The sequence below is a fragment of the Pezoporus wallicus genome, unplaced genomic scaffold (genome assembly GCF_028554395.1).
Source record: "Pezoporus wallicus isolate ANWC-B61680 ecotype Strahan unplaced genomic scaffold, APGP_CSIRO_Pwel_v1 contig_5863, whole genome shotgun sequence".
Taxonomy (NCBI): domain Eukaryota; kingdom Metazoa; phylum Chordata; class Aves; order Psittaciformes; family Psittacidae; genus Pezoporus; species Pezoporus wallicus.
The window spans coordinates 79,770-95,583 of record NW_026635152.1 but is presented as its reverse complement, the minus strand read 5'-3'; the positions used below and the strand labels follow the sequence as shown (position 1 = coordinate 95,583).

Sequence of the window (15,814 nt, the reverse complement as noted above, 5' to 3'; positions counted from 1 at the left end):
CCAGGGGCATAGGCTGGCAGCCCAGCAAGGGTGGCTCTGAACCAGCACCACTCAAAGGCTGGGCACTAAGACTGCTTCAGCCAGGTCCCAAGAGGTGGAAATGAAGCTCCAGATGTGGTGTGACAGGCAGGATGCCTGCACAGGGCACAACAAGCAATGGGGGAAGAGGGACGAACACACAGCAGGTTGGTGCCAGAAAGAGAAGCCTGGAGTTCTGACCTACAGCATTCCCATTTACAACAGCCCAGAACCCAGAGCAAGAGAGGGATCCCAGGGGACTTCCAGCAAGTTCTGTCCTGGAGACAGAAATCCCCAGCTTGGACTTGTTCCTCCATCCAGAAACCACCAGCACTGCTCATGCTGCAGCCCTCCCCAGTGTCAAGATCAGTGATGCCTGGGAACCATGAACCACCAGCACCCACAGAGCTCTCTGCCCAACCTGGTGATCTTGAAGATACGGAGGAGCCGGATGCAGCGCAGCACAGAGATGCCCAGGGGTGACAAGGCACCGAGCTCCACCAGGATGGTCTCCAGGATCCCTGCACACACCACGAAGCAGTCAAAGCGGTTGAAGAGCGACATGAAGTACTGGCGCAGGCCCAGCGCATACATCTTCAGCAACATCTCGGCCACAAAGAGGGCTAGCAGCACCCGGTTGGCATTGTCTGGGGCAGGAGAGACAGGCCATCAGAGCATGGCCCTCCTCACCCCAGAAAGGCACAGCAGGGAGGGAAGGAAGGCAGTGCTGCTCAACTCCATAGGGGACATTTCTTGGGGAGCACACAGGAAAGAGAGATGAGGAGGAGGGTAATGAGTCACTGTGTGCTTGTACGTGTCAGAGTGCAGTGCATGTGAGTCCATGCAGTGTATGCATGTGTATTGGGCAGTGCACGTGTGTGTATGTGCACGGCTGAGCTGTGTACATGTGTGCACAGCTGGACTCATGTGTCTATGTGTATTTTCATGCGTTTGGGTGCAGGTAGTGTGACTGCATGCATAATCATGTGTGGTGTGAGTGCATGCAATGTGTGTTTGCATGTAATATGCATGTAAATCCTATGTGTGTTCACCATGCAAATCCATGTCCCTAGGAATGTGCTGTGCATGTGTAACAAGAAGTGTGACAGTGCAGTGGGGATGGTGTACACACGCTTGTGTACAGGCTGCGTCTGTGTGTATCTAACAGGCCCTGTGCATACACAGTAAGAGTTCACATGTGTCTCAGGAGGGTGTCCCAGGCCCTCCTCCTTCCTCAGGCTTTTTGCTCACCTTGCACTTGTGTCAGCCATTCTGGCTGTAAGTGGTGCTCGGAGGCGATGGAGAAGGTGTTCAGGGCCACCAGCAAGATGACAAGCCAGTAGAAGAACTTGGACTTCACCACCTCTCTGCACTTCCTACGAAACATTCGGTTCCAACGCCTCCACTGACGGCTGCAGGGAAAGCCAAAGGGTCAGCAGGGCCTGCACCAAGTCCTGCTCGCTCCTCCAGGGCTTCCCTGAAGGGGCTGAAGAACATAACCCTGCCCCTGGCACTTGGTTCCTTCACCCAGGCACTGTAGTTCATTCACACAAACACCTCCTGACTCCTTTTTGGCCTACAGTCACCTCACGTTGTCTGCTTCAGGCCCAGCTACTCAAACACAAGACATGCTGCATGGGCCACAAGAAGATGCTTGGAGCCTGGTACCAAAGTGAAGAGGTTGTTCACCTTGAAAAGTGGCTTTTTGCCAGTACCTGAGCAAAATTCCATGTTTTGCATTTCCTCCTAAGCACACAGCCCCTGGGCTCCTCCAGAAGCCAGTGGCTGACAAGAAAGCCTGGCCCAGCCAGGACAGCAAGTGGGAAACTGTGCAAGCCCACACGCAGAGCAGCAGATGGTTCAGCAAGTTCATACTTACAAGTAGAGAATCCACTTGTTCATGCCCTCAATTTCATACAAGCTCTCTGTCTCTGACCCTCCTTCATCCAATGGCATCATACCTAAGGAAGAAATGACATCCAGGCTTACCTTGGAGCCGTTGGGAAGAACATGTGGGAGGGAACCTCTCCCAGGAGCACACCAGGATGAGCTTCCCCATCAGAAGTGAAATGAAGAAATGCTGTCCCAGGGAGACAGCAGCAAGGGCTTGGGCAGAAAGTTCTGAGTATCAGGTGCAACCAAGTAGGAGGCACCAGGAACATCTGCCCTGCAACAAGAGAAGCAGCAGCAACCCAGAGAAGCATCCTAACAAGACAGCTGTGTGTGTAAAGGCTCCTTTAGTGTGAGATACTCCCAGCACAGAGAAAACTGGGATCAGCTGTGATCTGAGCAAATGCTGAACAACAGGAAGTTTGTAACAGCATTTTATCTTTCCCCACTGTTTCCAGAGTCTCTTTGCACACATGTATTGCTCAGCTCGAGGCATCAAATGTTATTTCACCAGGCAGAGTGGCAGAGCACTCCAGACCTTGTGGAGCCTTTGACTTGATGCCTGTGTATTCACCTTCTTTCCTAAGCCACTTCTAATCCATTAAAAGTGTTAAACAACACCAAGAAATTCCTGTATCTGTTAGTGTTGGAAGTAGTAACCCAGCTCTCTGCCCTGCACTCAAAAGTGCACATGCTGCTCATGGCTTCTCATGGCTCTTCCAAGTGCATTTTGTCAAAGGATACCTAGGTCTTGCTAGAAGTCTGCAAATATTAAATACAGAGGGTAGGGTGGAGATGAGGGCCAAGCTGTTGTTAGTTAGGGTCAATAAAATGATGCAGGAAAGAAAAAGAAAAAAAGAGAGGAAGGAAACTGTTCTGCAGAAGTCAAAGTATTTTTGTCACAGGGTTTCAAGCAAAATGAGTCTTTGTAAACTCTCCAGACATCTCTACCCTGCCTCGCTAGGATGGCCAGTGTTAGGAACCCAACCTGCACTTGGTCTCAATGACCAAGAAGAGCTGGTACCTTCTCCCCTGGCCCGGTCACTGTCCATGACCTCAGCGTGGGTGATCCAGTCCATGTAGCCCTTGAGATCCTCCTCCAACTGCTGCTTCTCCCGCAGTTTCTGAAACGTGCCGCGTGACTTGGCCTTCTCCCGCTCTTTGGTGAACTCGCTGGGACAAGGCAAGCAGCAGAGTGAGACCAGGAGAGGGGTGGTGTGGAGGTTCCATACCACAGCCCTGTGCCAGGCCTTGGAGAAAGAGAAAAGCCTGGAGTATCTCACAGCCCAGTGCTACCAGTAGATTGCTCCAGTGACTTTCACCTTCCTTGACCCTGTTTCATGATTCAGGATCACGGGGGATCACCACCTGATGCCTGATGGCAGGCAGGGTTTCTTCCCCACCACTGGCTGATCTTTGGGAGCTCCTTGCTGCAGGATGCTGTGGTTGGACAGGCCAACTAATGCTAGACATTGGAGGCTGGGGGAGTTCTCCAGCCCTGCTAAGAATTACAGCAAGTGGGGTCTCACCCACTGGGGACAGAAAGCTGGTCCAAGCTCTCCATGTGGGGAAGGTGAGCTCATCACATGGCAAGTAAACAGGACACTTTTTTCATTGTAACATGGAAAAGACAAGCCTGCCAATGCTGGGGTGGGGCGGGGTGGTGGTGGTGGTGTGTGTGCTACTCTTCTCATTCTTTCTTAATTTATTTTCAATGCTGGTATCTGGCAGGACTACAGAGCTGCTACCCAGCCAGTTTGGTGTCGCCATGTATTAGCAATAGGCTTCAGACCCAGTAACAATAATCAGACATACAAAGCTTCAGGACTTTCTGTGGATTTTCTTGATCGCAAGCATAATTTAGCTATATTAAAAAAAAAAAAATAAAAATCAGGTACTTTGCTGTGCCTACAACTTACTCCAGGATCAGATGACTGTGATCCATCTCATCCTGCTGAAACAGCCAACCTCATGCAAGGGGCAGGTGCCTGTGGTCTGTCTTGTGGTTTTGAGCTTTGCTTTAGTCATATTAACACCCAATTTGATTTAATCTTGTGCAGTTGCACGGTTCTTGCCATAGAAAAGGACTAACAAATCCATGTAATTAGGGTATTAGAGACGATGAGTGTGATCCACTTGCACAAACAGGATTGAAAAATATAAAAATGACCCTGAGCTTACACAGAACTGAGAAGAAAAGCTCCTCTCACTCCCCAGGATAACACCACTTCCCAGTAACACAATCAGTATGCTGGCACCTCACCACATCAGTGCTTAGTAGGTTGAGCAGTGCACCAGCGATACTTTGTGCAGAGCAGCTTTAACTGTACTGTGGGAATTAGCCCTAATTGACTCATTTGGCATAGAAGTCTTAGGATCATTGTAACCAGACACATGGTAGATCATTATTGTATTTGGATGAGACTGTGGAAGCATTAATTACACTAACAATAACCCCCTGCATTCATATCAAAGGTGTTTCCTGCACAACAGGATGGCAGCGCTGTAGGTACCAGTGATAATGAGAGTCTCAACCCACAGCTCAGGCTTTCTAAGCATGCAAAAAAAAAAAAAAAGAAAAAAGAAGGAGAAGGAGGGGAATGTAAGTGGAAAAGGAACAGAAATTTTTCTGGACTTCCTTCTTGCATAGTTAAAACTAGCCAGTGGCCACACTCTGATCATGCTGGCACAGAGAATGGACAGGGTGGCACTTACCCACTGAGCACCCCCAGCACTAGGTTGAGAACAAAGAAGGAGCCAAGCAAAATAAGGCTGACAAAGTAGATCCAGGGCCATTCATTCCCAATAGCATCATTTACCTGGCAAGGAGAGAGGCAGGTGAAGCATTCTGAGCACACTGGTTGCTGTCTGTCTCACTATAGAGCCTCCCTCAATAGCCTCTATGAGCTTTGTCCCCTTTGAAGTGAGTGCTGGGGATGACAGCAGATAAACCTGAGCATTGGCTTCTTAGGACTCTGCATTTGGTTTTAGCAGAGGTAAAGCCAGACCCAAGCATTTTGGGAGCAGATTTAAACATCAGCCCTATGCCTAAGCCTCAGCAAGACAATTTCCCAAGGACTGTAAAGCATGGGGTTTTGCTGGAAGAGCATCCACCAGCCAGCTACTGCTGTGCCTGGCCTGTACCTCTTCACAGAGGTGGGAGCTGAAGCATCGCTGCCATCCATCTGGAGAGCAAAGACAGCTTGGGCAGTGCCTGCAGAGATGAGGAGACATTGCTTGGCACATTATGGAATGATGCTTGGTGGGGACAGGATCTTTCACTGGCAGAGACCTAGCCCTGCTCTGGGGTCCTGTATCCTGGAGGGAATTCCCCACTCTGAGGCAAAACCTCTGCTGAGCTGAGCATGAACTCCAAGCTGCTGGAGCTTACCCAGTAGAGGACTTCTGTCCAGCCCTCCATGGTGATGCACTGATAGACAGTCAGCATGGCAAAGCCAAAGTTGTCGAAGTGTGTGATGCCATTGTTGGGCCCTGGCCACCCGCTTCGGCACTCAGTGCCATTGATGGTGCAGTGGCGCCCATGGCCAGAGCTGGTGCATGGGGCTGGCTTCTCTGATCCCACTGTGGCAATCACATCTGAGGGGAAAAGCCATGGTGTGAGCTGCAGGTCAGGTCAAGTAGAGCAGGTCCCAGCACCTCCTGGGTCCCCTTTCACCACCTCCTCACACCACATACCATCACCAAGCTGTGTGCTATACCAAACATCAGTCCTGCCACACTTCCAGGCCAGACCAGACTTTCCACTACCCACAGAACCCTTGTGGTCCCCACAGCAGCCACACAAAGACATCTCTGCCATACTGAATCCTGCCACAGACCTACCTGTCCTTAGGTAGTAGCAGGTCTTGTGCATCCTTCCCTTGAAGAGCTCTTGCCCAACAATGGCATAAATGATGATCATGAAGAGGACCAGCAGGGCAATGTGGAGCAGGGGCACCATAGCCTTGATGATGGAGTTCAGGACGACCTGAAGACCTGCACCAAGGAGAAGAGAGAGGAGCTCGACTGCTTCCTAAACAGCTTTGGGTGTTTATATTCCCACCAGCCCCTCTGCCAAGCAGCTTCTGAAACGCCCCGCACCAAGGGAAGAGGGGCACACGTGGGTTGGGACTGAAATCTCTGAAGCAAGAAATCCTTTCTCTGCCCACAATGCAGACCCCAGCAGAGCCAGAGTCCAGGCAGGGCTGGAGGCTGCTTCATGCCCCTCTCTCTGCCCCCCCCCCCAACATCAGTCTCATCCTGGCTGTGTCCACGTGAGTTATGAGAGAAGGAGATTCCTGCCCTGAGAAACTGGAGTGATGTCCTGGCCCCTTTCATACTGGCCACCCAAAGGTGATGACACTGAGCCATGGAGGGAGCTATATGTGTGCCGACCTGCAGATCCCCAGTCTTGAAAACCTGAGGATAAGCATGAACCTGTGGCTTCATCCAGCAGCAACAAGAGATGTGCCCCTCAGCCCCCAACCCTGGCCAGGCACAGGGGTTCAATCCATTCATGCTGGTAGGGCACCCAGCACCCACTTGGCACTCCAGACACCAGGCGCAGGGGTCTCAGCACACGAAATGCTCGCAGGGCCTTCACATCAAAGCCGCCTTTTCCCCCTGAAGACCCTCCCTCCTTTGCATTGAGCTTCTCCAGGGTCATGGTGATAAGCCTGAAAGAGCCAGGGCACAAAGCAGGGAAGGAAGGGGGAGAAGCAGAAGGAAACAGAACAAGAAAGAGAAGAGCATGAGGATGGAAACCAGGACATCTGTGCTGAGGGTTCAGAGCTCTGAAGGCAAGAAAGTGAGGGACATGATTCTGTCAGCTGTGCTTAGGTGGGAACTTTTGGCTAAGTTCAACTACTGTGGCTGGGCACCCCTTCATTGGGTTCCACCCTCACTGCTGAGCACATGGGGACCCTCCCATCCCCTCATGCCCTCTCCCTGTGTGCTACAGCCTGGAGGACCCCATGCTCCTCTCATTCTCCCGGGCAAGAAGACCCAAGAGGTGTGAAGGAGTCATAGAGGAAGTTAGACAAGGATCCCAGGGGTTGTCAGGCCATGAAAAGGGGGCCCATGGGAGAAGACCATGAACTGAGCCTACAAGTTGCTCCCAAACCCACTTGCAGTCACTAGAAAAATCAATGTAGCTGACCGGCTATGGACCAGGCCAGACACAAGCTGAGTACCAGTAGCTTCCTCTCCTTGCATTACCCTAGAGACACGATGGAAAAGTCGAGCACGTTCCAGCCATTCCGGAGGTACGCATCCGTATGGAAAAGAAACCCATAGGCAATTATCTTGAGCATGGCCTCAATGGCAAAGAAGATCAGGAAGGCATATTCGATCTTCTCCTAGGAATTGGAAAGGGAAGAGGGAGAGGATGCTCCATTAGAGCAGACTGTCACCTCCCTTGGTATCACCACCAAGCATGTCTGCCTCCCACCTTGCCTCTGGAACAGCCCCTGCTGCCACCAATCTGTGATCCCACCCCAGCATGGCAGCAATACCCTGGCCACCTGTCATGGTCTGAGCCCAGCCAGAAACTCAGAACCACGCAGCCGCTTGCTCACTCCCCTCCTTTCCCACCCTGCTCCTGGAGGGATGGGGAGGAGAATTGAAAGAATGTAACTGCAATGGGCTGAGATAAGAGTGATCACTAACTAAGGTATAACACAAACCACTGCTGCTGCCACCAATAATAACAAGGGAAACAACAAGGGGAGAGAACATGAAACTAAAACGGGAAAAGAAAACAATAAACACAAGGGATGCCCAATACAATCGCTCACCACCCACTGAACAATACCCAGCCCGACCCGAGCAGTGATCTGGGCCTTCCAGGTAACTCCAAGTTTCTGAAGTGGGCATGACGTGCTGTGGGAAATACCCCTTTGGCTAGTTTGGCTCAGGTGTCCTGTCTCTGCTTCCTCCTGGCTTCTTGTGCCCCTCCTCCCAGGCAGAGCATGAGAATGAAAGTCCTTGATTGGAGTAAACATTACTGAGCAACAACTAAAACCATCGGTGTTAGCAGTGTCATTTTCATGCTAAAGTCAAAACCACAGCACTGCACCAGCTACTAAGAAGGAAAAGACTGACTGCTACAGCTGAAGCCAGGACATCACCAGATGCCACTCTGGCCTGCAGCATGATCTGATTCCATTCAGTGCCAGGACCATGCTCCTGGGCTGTGGGTACCAGTTCTTACAAACTACACCCGTAAAGCCACCAATTCCCAACCCAGCACCCAAAGGTGCTGGCCCAGGGCACTGCACATCTCTAGTTCTCCTCTCTGCTACCTCATCCTCTCATTCTCCCACAGCCTTCCTTGTTCAGGCAGCACTGATGCCTTGTCCTCATCCTCCCCAGATGAGGGCTTGCTGGGTCTGTCCTGGAGACACCACACAGTCACCAGGGAACAATCTAGCTGCACTGTGGCTTCCTTTGTGCCCTGGGCTCTCAGGGAAGGGCTCAAGAGGCCCTGCCTAGTGCCAGGCAGGCACAGTGAACTGCTAATGCTGGCCTGGGAGTTTGGAATAGCTCACTCTTCCCTGGAGCCCATCCAAGAGCTGCCTGTGCCCACCTGGTTCTGTCTGTCACTGCAATCACTGCCCTTGCTGCTAACGGCCCTTTCCAGACTGGGATTAAATCCCTCTGAAGCAGCCAGGTGGACTGGGTTATTTATATTGCTGGTTTTACATGGCCCCTCTCCTCCATCTGCACCCCACAGAGGACAAGGAGCAGCCCAGCTTGGGATCTGCAGGGAACTGAACCCAGAAACGCAGAAACATCTGAGATCAAACTGAAAGCAGGCCTCCAATGGGGAAGGCTGGAGTGCTCCAAGCAAGCCTTCCTCCCAGGGTCCCTCTGGCTTGCCAAATGGAAAATGCTGTCCATTTATGAAACCATGGCTCAGATAGGAGCATTGCTGGCTCTATTACCACATTGGAAAACAGTGGCCATGCCAAGTGTCCCTGTATTACTGTCACCCGTAACAGTGCCAGTTCCTTGCTGGATCTGAGAGCAGCAATGGTAAAAGCTGAGACCTAAGTATTGTGATTATCGATGTTATCAGGGCTTTGTTTTCAAGGTTTTAGCAAAGGCAACTCAACACTACTTCTCTCCCCCACTTATCAGTGACAGATCCCCCCTAGTCTGTTCCCAAAAGCCTGTCCTTGCAATCCCAGACACGAAAACACAACTATTGTGAGGATCATTTCATGTATAGAGGCACTGCAGAGCCACACCAGCAGCCAGTGTTGTGGTAGGGTATCTCCCGTGCTGTAAATGCAGGAGACATGGGGGAGCCCCCTCAAAACTTGCTGCCACCTCCAGCTACCAGCAGAAAGAAATTAAGGGGTATTTTGTCCTGGCAGACTTTATACCAGGTCAAGGACTGCATGTCCTGCACATGATGCTGACCCACTTCATATGCCCAGCTTGATTTGAGCATCATGGAATCACAGAGTGGTTTGCTTTGAAAGGACCTTAAAGCTCATCCTGTTCCAACCTCTGCCACAGGCAGGGACACCTACAGCAGGTTGCTCCAAGCCCCTGTGTCCAACCTGGCCTTGAACACTGCCAGGGCAGCCACATCACTCCCATCTTTCTTCCCTGGTGGGAGGCTGATCAGTGAAGGGAGGCAGGGCTGCCTGGTAGATCTGGGATTGGGTGTGTGAACAGCCCAGTCTTCAAAAAGCCACTATAAAAAGATGGAGGTCTTTGTAACACAACAGGCTGCTACACACACATATGCTTCAGCGATGTTAGGGGACACAGAGTAACTTGACCTGCGGGTGCTGAGTGAGCTGCGGAGCAGCAGGAATAACAGCGTGCACCATGTCAAAGCAATGTGACAGGATACAGCTCCAGCCTGCTCAGCAGTGTCAGCTTCCAGGGCTCACAGTTACACAGGGCTGTGCAGAATGAGCCCCATATCCAGGTTAGATGGGGCTTGGAGCAAGCTGCTCTAGTGGAAGGTGTCCCTGCCCGTGGCAGGGGGGTGGAGCTGGAGGAGCTTTAAGGTTCCTTCCAACACAAACCAGTCTGGGATGTCTCTAGTGTATCCTCACAGGCAACAGAGGGAGTGGGACTTGAATAAAGCCTCCCAGCCTGGCCAAAGTGCTCTGACTCAGTTTCCCCTCTTCAACAATTTCAAGGTCCTTAGTAGATAAACTCAACTCTCTCCAGAGAGAACTGGGCAATAAAAAGAGGCAACTACAAAAGTGACAGGGAGAGACAAAATGCATTGCAGCATCTCCAACAAGCCTTTGTTGCACTATTTGAAGGCTCCATGCAGAGCCCAAAGCACAAGATGATGGGGCTCTGGTTCAGTTCTAAGCTGGGATTGCTCCTGCAAAGCCACCAGAAGTTGATGGCAGTGACATGCAGAGCAGGGATGAAAGAACAGAAGCCTCAGGCTGCCAGGCTCCTGATCCAAAGGGCTGCTGGCATGGCAACAGGATGAAAAATCCCCCAATTGGACACAGCCGAAATAATCTAATGAATATAAATAAGATGCAATTCCAGTTATATATGACATTATGCAGCTCACACCCGCCTGTCTCCCATCAATGGGTCCTTTCTGGAGAGCATCATTCCCCGTCTGGTAACACCACAAGGCGAATTGCTGCCAGGTTGCCTCCCTGTCATGCCACACTGCCACATGCTGCAGCTCTGCTCTTGCATCCCGGTCTCAGCCAAATCCCAAACTCCTTCCCAGTGAGAAGCCTCCATCCCTGCTGTCCTCACCTCCTGCTTTCCATGCTCAACCTGCTCCAGTTGTTTTTTCTTTGCTTCTTTAGGGATAACTGCACCCTTCAAACCCTGCTGTGCCCCCTTGACAGGGAAGAAACCAAACGCAGCACACCAGAGGCTGAGTGAACACTCCAGGAATTAACTCTCTGTGGGTATGTTTAATTCCCCTCTGCTGTGGGAGGGAATTATAGGTCCTCTGTGGACCTATTTTGCTTTTAGTTCTAAAAGCCCTAACAACACATTGCCAACAGTGACCCCTCTTCTTTTTCCAAGGAAACGAGAAGTAAAAACTATCTTCACTGCCACTAAAAGACTGTTGAGGGAAAGAGATAAAAGTGGCTCAAGGAGCTGAAAATCACAAGTAAAACCTTTGTATTTTGCATCTCAGATTCTTTGCTTTAACATCTTTCCCTGCAGTCTCTAAAGAACGGGCAAAAACCAGGTACTTCTTTAAGTCACAAGTCACCAGCAACACCGGCACACACCTCTCACCCCACCACTGAGGATTCACTTGGATTCAGACACTAATCTCAAACTCTCAATGAAAATCAGTGTGGATTGAACCCCAATGGGGATCTGAAGAGGGAAAAGGAGTGGCAAAATAAAAACAGTGCAACAGATTGATTTGGATCACATCAAAACATCTTGTTCCAAGGAAAACAAAGTGACTGGAAAAAACAGAATAACTGATTGGAAAGGAGCAACCTTTGTGCTTAAAAAGGATGAAGTTTCCCCCTCTTAAATAAGAATTACCAAAATTAAAATACAGTTTGAAAATGAAAGGTCAGAAAATTTTGTTCCAGACCTGCTGAAACAAACCATTTGAGCCTCTCTGAAACAGGATTTTTCCTTTTGGAAGTGTCACCGTAAAAAAAAAATAATGAGGGAATTTGTTCTTTTTTGGCATCAGTTCTTCCTTCCTGTGTACTTCACATCCCAACCTGCTGCCTTTGATCTCAACCTAGGGGTGGTTTCAGCATGCTGAAAATGCATTTTGCAGTGGTTTCTCCAGCAATCTGCCTCCCTCTGACTTCGCAGCATCTCTCACTAGACCAACAATGCCTTAATACACCCCAAGGGGCAGCAGCAAATGCCCCTACAACAGGTAGTACCATCTTGCAGCCATGATACCTCATCCCTGGCAGTGTTCAAGGCCAGGTTGGACAGGTCTTGGAGCAAGCTGCTCTAGTGGAAGGTGTCCCTGCCTGTGACAGCGGGTTGGAACTGGATGAGCTTTGAGGTCCCTTCCAACACAAACCAGTCTGGGATTCTATGATGCTAGGCCGTACAGTGACCAGATCTGCAGAGCCCTCAGAGCTGAGCACTTGGCTGTCCAGCGGGACAGTGGGAAGGGCTGTGTCTTACCAGGCTGGAGTTGGCAATGTTGGTGTCATCCTCAGGCATCGGCAGGTAGATGGCCAGTGCAACACAGTTGGCAAATATGGTCAGGAGGATGATGATCTCGAAGGGTCTAAGAGGAAGCATTAAGGAGTGAAGACGGAGAAAAAGCCCTGTTCTGTCTGGGTATGTATGGGGAAACCTCACTGGCTATGGGGAAACAACCTCCCCCTGGGTTCCAGAGGGAGCAGTCAAACTTCACCCTCTGCACGTCCTCAGTTGCTGCCCATGTCTTGGGCCCCAAGGGAAGGAGGCAATGAGCTTGATGAGATGCAGAGCCTGGACACTGAGCACATGGCTTCCGGAGAGGGGCAGCTTTGGCACAGGATATATGGGAAGGGGGCATCAGTCAAAAGACTGCAGCAGAGAAACAACAAGGGGATGGGAGAACTGGTAGTGCCCCCCTCTTCATCCTTCAGCAAATCATCCTAAAGGGTGAGGACCTTCTTGCATAATGTAGACACTTCAGCAAAGCATCACCCTTTGCAGAGTGCTGGCCCTGGCTCCCTCTGTTCTCTGTGAGGGTGACTGTTGAGTGACTCTCCTCAGGAGTGCCATGGGCTGCAAGTTACCATAGTGCTCAGCCTGAGCTCCATCCCTCTCCCTAGAAGGTGGAATTGTGTTATTTGGGCCTTATGACACCTCTGAATAAATGGGGTGAGTTTCTATTTCCCCCTGAAGGCCCTAGAATGGGCATCTGGTCAGTCCCAGGCTCCTGCTGCTGTCACTGCTCTGCTGGGCCATCAAACCCTCATGGTCAAGCTTCAGCTATCATGTTCCTGAAGCCCCAGAGAGCTCCAGCACCTCACCCATGGCCAGGCTCTCAGCCCAGGGGCTCCACTCTGTTTCTCTCAGCATGGTCCAAACCTGTGGTGCCCTGGGAGTGCAGCAGAGTGGTCAGAAGAGGACAACCATCATTTCTTGCTATTTGACCTTATGCTGGTCACATCCAGGCCCTGTTGCAGCTCTGAAGTGCTTGTGTGTAGCCACCACACCATGCAGCTATGCACACACCTATGAGCAAAGGGGTATCTTTCACTCATTTAGTGGCCTCATACTGCCACAGTGACAGCATGAGTCCAAAACCTCTATGAAACATTTTGGTCACAATCTTAAAGTTTCCTGGCCAATAATGTTTCCTGACCAGTATATCCCAGTTATCCTGATCTTCTTGCCTTGCCAGTACCCCTGGAAGCCACTGACACTAAAAGCAGATGGAGGAAATGAAAATGTTGGTGCAGCTGCGCATTGGGCCAGACCAACCTGAAGAGTAAATGACTAAACAGTGACATAAATCAGCACATTCTCCTCCAGCCTCTTCTGCTCTCCAGTTCTACCTGAAAACACCCACACACTGTGACCACAGCCAGCAAATACCCTCATCAGTTGTTCGGAGATCTCTCCTCCCTGTAAAGACCAACCTGCCACCAAAGGCAAAGTGATAAATCTCACCCAGCAGGTAAGGAGGTTCCAGGACAAGGATTTTCCAACACCCCCATCTCACTTTGGGCAGACCTTCTAAAGGAGAACAGCTCCCATGGACATGCTCTGTGGGGACATTCAGGGCACAACCATGTAGATTAATGCCACCAGCACAACCCTCCAAATTCTCCCCAGCAGAGGGTCCCTGCAGCCATGCTGACACTTCCTTACACCATGGTTAACCAACTCCTTAGCTCAGCTTTCCAGATAAGTATGCTGAGCCCTGCCTTGAGCTGTGGTGGCCATTCCACTATCCAAACCAGTATCACAGGACACCTAGGGCATCCTGTCTCCACACCGGCTGAGTGCAGTCAGTTACAGGTTATTTTGCCTTTTCTGGACACTTCTATCCATCAACTTGATGATACTTCAACACTAAAGTCAGCTGGAAAAGCTGTTGCAGGTAACAGGGCAGAGCTCAGGGGTTAGAGTCTTCCCTGCCTGCTCCAACAGGATGAGATGAACCCTCCTTGAAGGGCAACCTGTCTTGTAAACTGGAGCTGAAATAAGCTTGTTATTTGTGAGTCTGGCACTGTTAGTAGGTGGAAATGCAGTGGGACAGATAAAGAGGCACATAGTGTCACTGTGGATGGTACTTCTGCCTCTGAGCCAGAGCCTCAGCATCCTCCACATCTCCTTACCCTGCAATCTCACTACTTCCTCTCCAGCATCCAAGGGTGCCAACGTCTGCCCTGCAGCACAAATGAGCCCCTCAGCACCTTGCATCTCTGTGGTCCTCCAGGGACCTCAAACTCCCCATTCATTTGCCTTGAAGTCCTCCAAGCTGCAAAGCACCCTGACATACCGGGAGGGAGACCTCAAGGCTAGACATATCCCATCAACTTGCTGGGCTAGCTACTGAGGACACAACACCCACCAACATGCAGAGCACCCAATTTCCTTGTGCTAACAAATGTGGGGCTTGAGATGTGAGCAAATTTCAGCATAAACCCCCCTCTGCTTCAAGCCAGCCTGACTTTCACCCACCCCAGGCTGAGTGCAGTGATATTCTCCACTCTCCAACTGCTTGGACAAGATCCTGTCCCACTCATGTGGCTCAGCTTTGTGCTCCAACAGCAGTTACACAGCAAAGATGAGCCCAAGGAGCAGGAATATCTCCTGCCATACTGACCCCAGATGCCAGGTATCCCACAGAAATGCTCACAGCTAATCTCTCCTTGGCAGCTTGCCTGAAGACCACAGGAACTGGAACGACCCCGTCATGCCTTGCAGACCCTAATCCCTGAATGAGATGAGGCCAGCTTGGTGCATGTGGGTATAAAAACAGCAGGCACTGGAGAAACCCAACGCCCTGGATCATTTGTCTGCCAGCGTCAGGATCCCCTGCACCTCCACCCTTCCTGGTGGGACGCTCAACCTCTCCCTTCCATATTCTCCTTCCAGGCCACCAGTGTGGGAAACAAAGACCCCCACAGTGCTACGCACTCTCTCTGGCATGTGTTGACTCAGGATGAGGAATGTGTTTGAGCATGTTGGGAGATGCAAGCCCTATTTCCAGCTCTTTCCCTGACACTAGGGTGCATGCACAAATTTCTTCCCTACTCAGTGCCTATTTAAGGCACAGACACAGATTATTAAGGTACAGAGCCTTCCATGTGCCTGTAGAACAACGCAGTCCTCAAGCCACAGAAGCAGAGACAGAGAATTCACCCATCTTAGCTCTGCTCCCTCTTCTCTAAGGGCAGAGAGACCCTTTGCAGTGAAGAAACAAGGGCTCAAACTCCATGACCAGCACAGCACCACCACAAGTGTAAGCATGTCCTGAGACCCTGCAAATGGGCACCCCAGGCTTTCAACAGGATGTCATCTCTGGCAGCGTAGGGACATGAGTTTGGTGCTTCCATGGCTGCACTACATGGCCAGCAACACAGCCAGCCTGAAAAGAGCAAAGCCTGGCCAGGGCTGGGATGATCCGGCCATGAACATGCAGATAGGTTCAGCAACTGAAACGAGAGAAGTTGGGGTGGAAGAACAGGATTTGCTGGAAACATCTCTAAATTCCATTTTTCTTCCTTGAGCCCAAATGTTTTCCTGAAGCCAAAGTGAAAGGCTTTGTCTCCCATCCTCTTCCTTTCCATAAAATACAGGTTAACAAAGCAGTATCAAATGGCCTAAAATAGTGCCTGGCTGGGTGGCAGAAGGGTGACATTTTGGTATTTCTATAATACCCCAGTGAAAAGATGCCAATGAAAGAGCAACCACCCAAACCCCATCCCTAAATTGAACCAGAGGCAAGAGAGATACT

At 50.7% G+C, this 15,814-nt stretch overlaps 2 protein-coding genes across 8 annotated transcripts in view; both read right to left on the bottom strand.

Moving 5' to 3' along the window:
* LOC130596279 (TBC1 domain family member 22B) overlaps positions 1-15,814 on the bottom strand; it is a gene marked incomplete at its 5' end in the record, with an annotated part of 143,721 nt that overhangs the window by 92,231 nt on the left and 35,676 nt on the right. The gene's annotated exons all lie outside the window — the stretch shown is intronic.
* The window catches only part of CACNA1S (calcium voltage-gated channel subunit alpha1 S), a 41,496-nt gene that overhangs the window by 24,820 nt on the left and 862 nt on the right, over positions 1-15,814 (bottom strand). For 4 of the 7 annotated variants that reach the window (XM_057403861.1, XM_057403837.1, XM_057403830.1 and 1 more), the window contains exons 2-11: positions 12,034-12,139; positions 7,126-7,265; positions 6,451-6,584; positions 5,752-5,904; positions 5,300-5,505; positions 4,624-4,727; positions 2,933-3,081; positions 2,008-2,185; positions 1,270-1,430; positions 440-665 (exon numbers count right to left, since the gene is read on the bottom strand). In XM_057403861.1, coding sequence (XP_057259844.1) covers positions 440-665; positions 1,270-1,430; positions 2,008-2,185; positions 2,933-3,081; positions 4,624-4,727; positions 5,300-5,505; positions 5,752-5,904; positions 6,451-6,584; positions 7,126-7,265; positions 12,034-12,139 — 1,557 coding nt within the window. Of the gene's footprint in view, positions 1-439; positions 666-1,269; positions 1,431-1,897; positions 1,980-2,007; positions 2,186-2,932; positions 3,082-4,623; positions 4,728-5,299; positions 5,506-5,751; positions 5,905-6,450; positions 6,585-7,125; positions 7,266-12,033; positions 12,140-15,814 lie in introns of those variants that run through there. The other 3 variants (XM_057403855.1, XM_057403869.1, XM_057403878.1) reach the window with 2 other exon arrangements.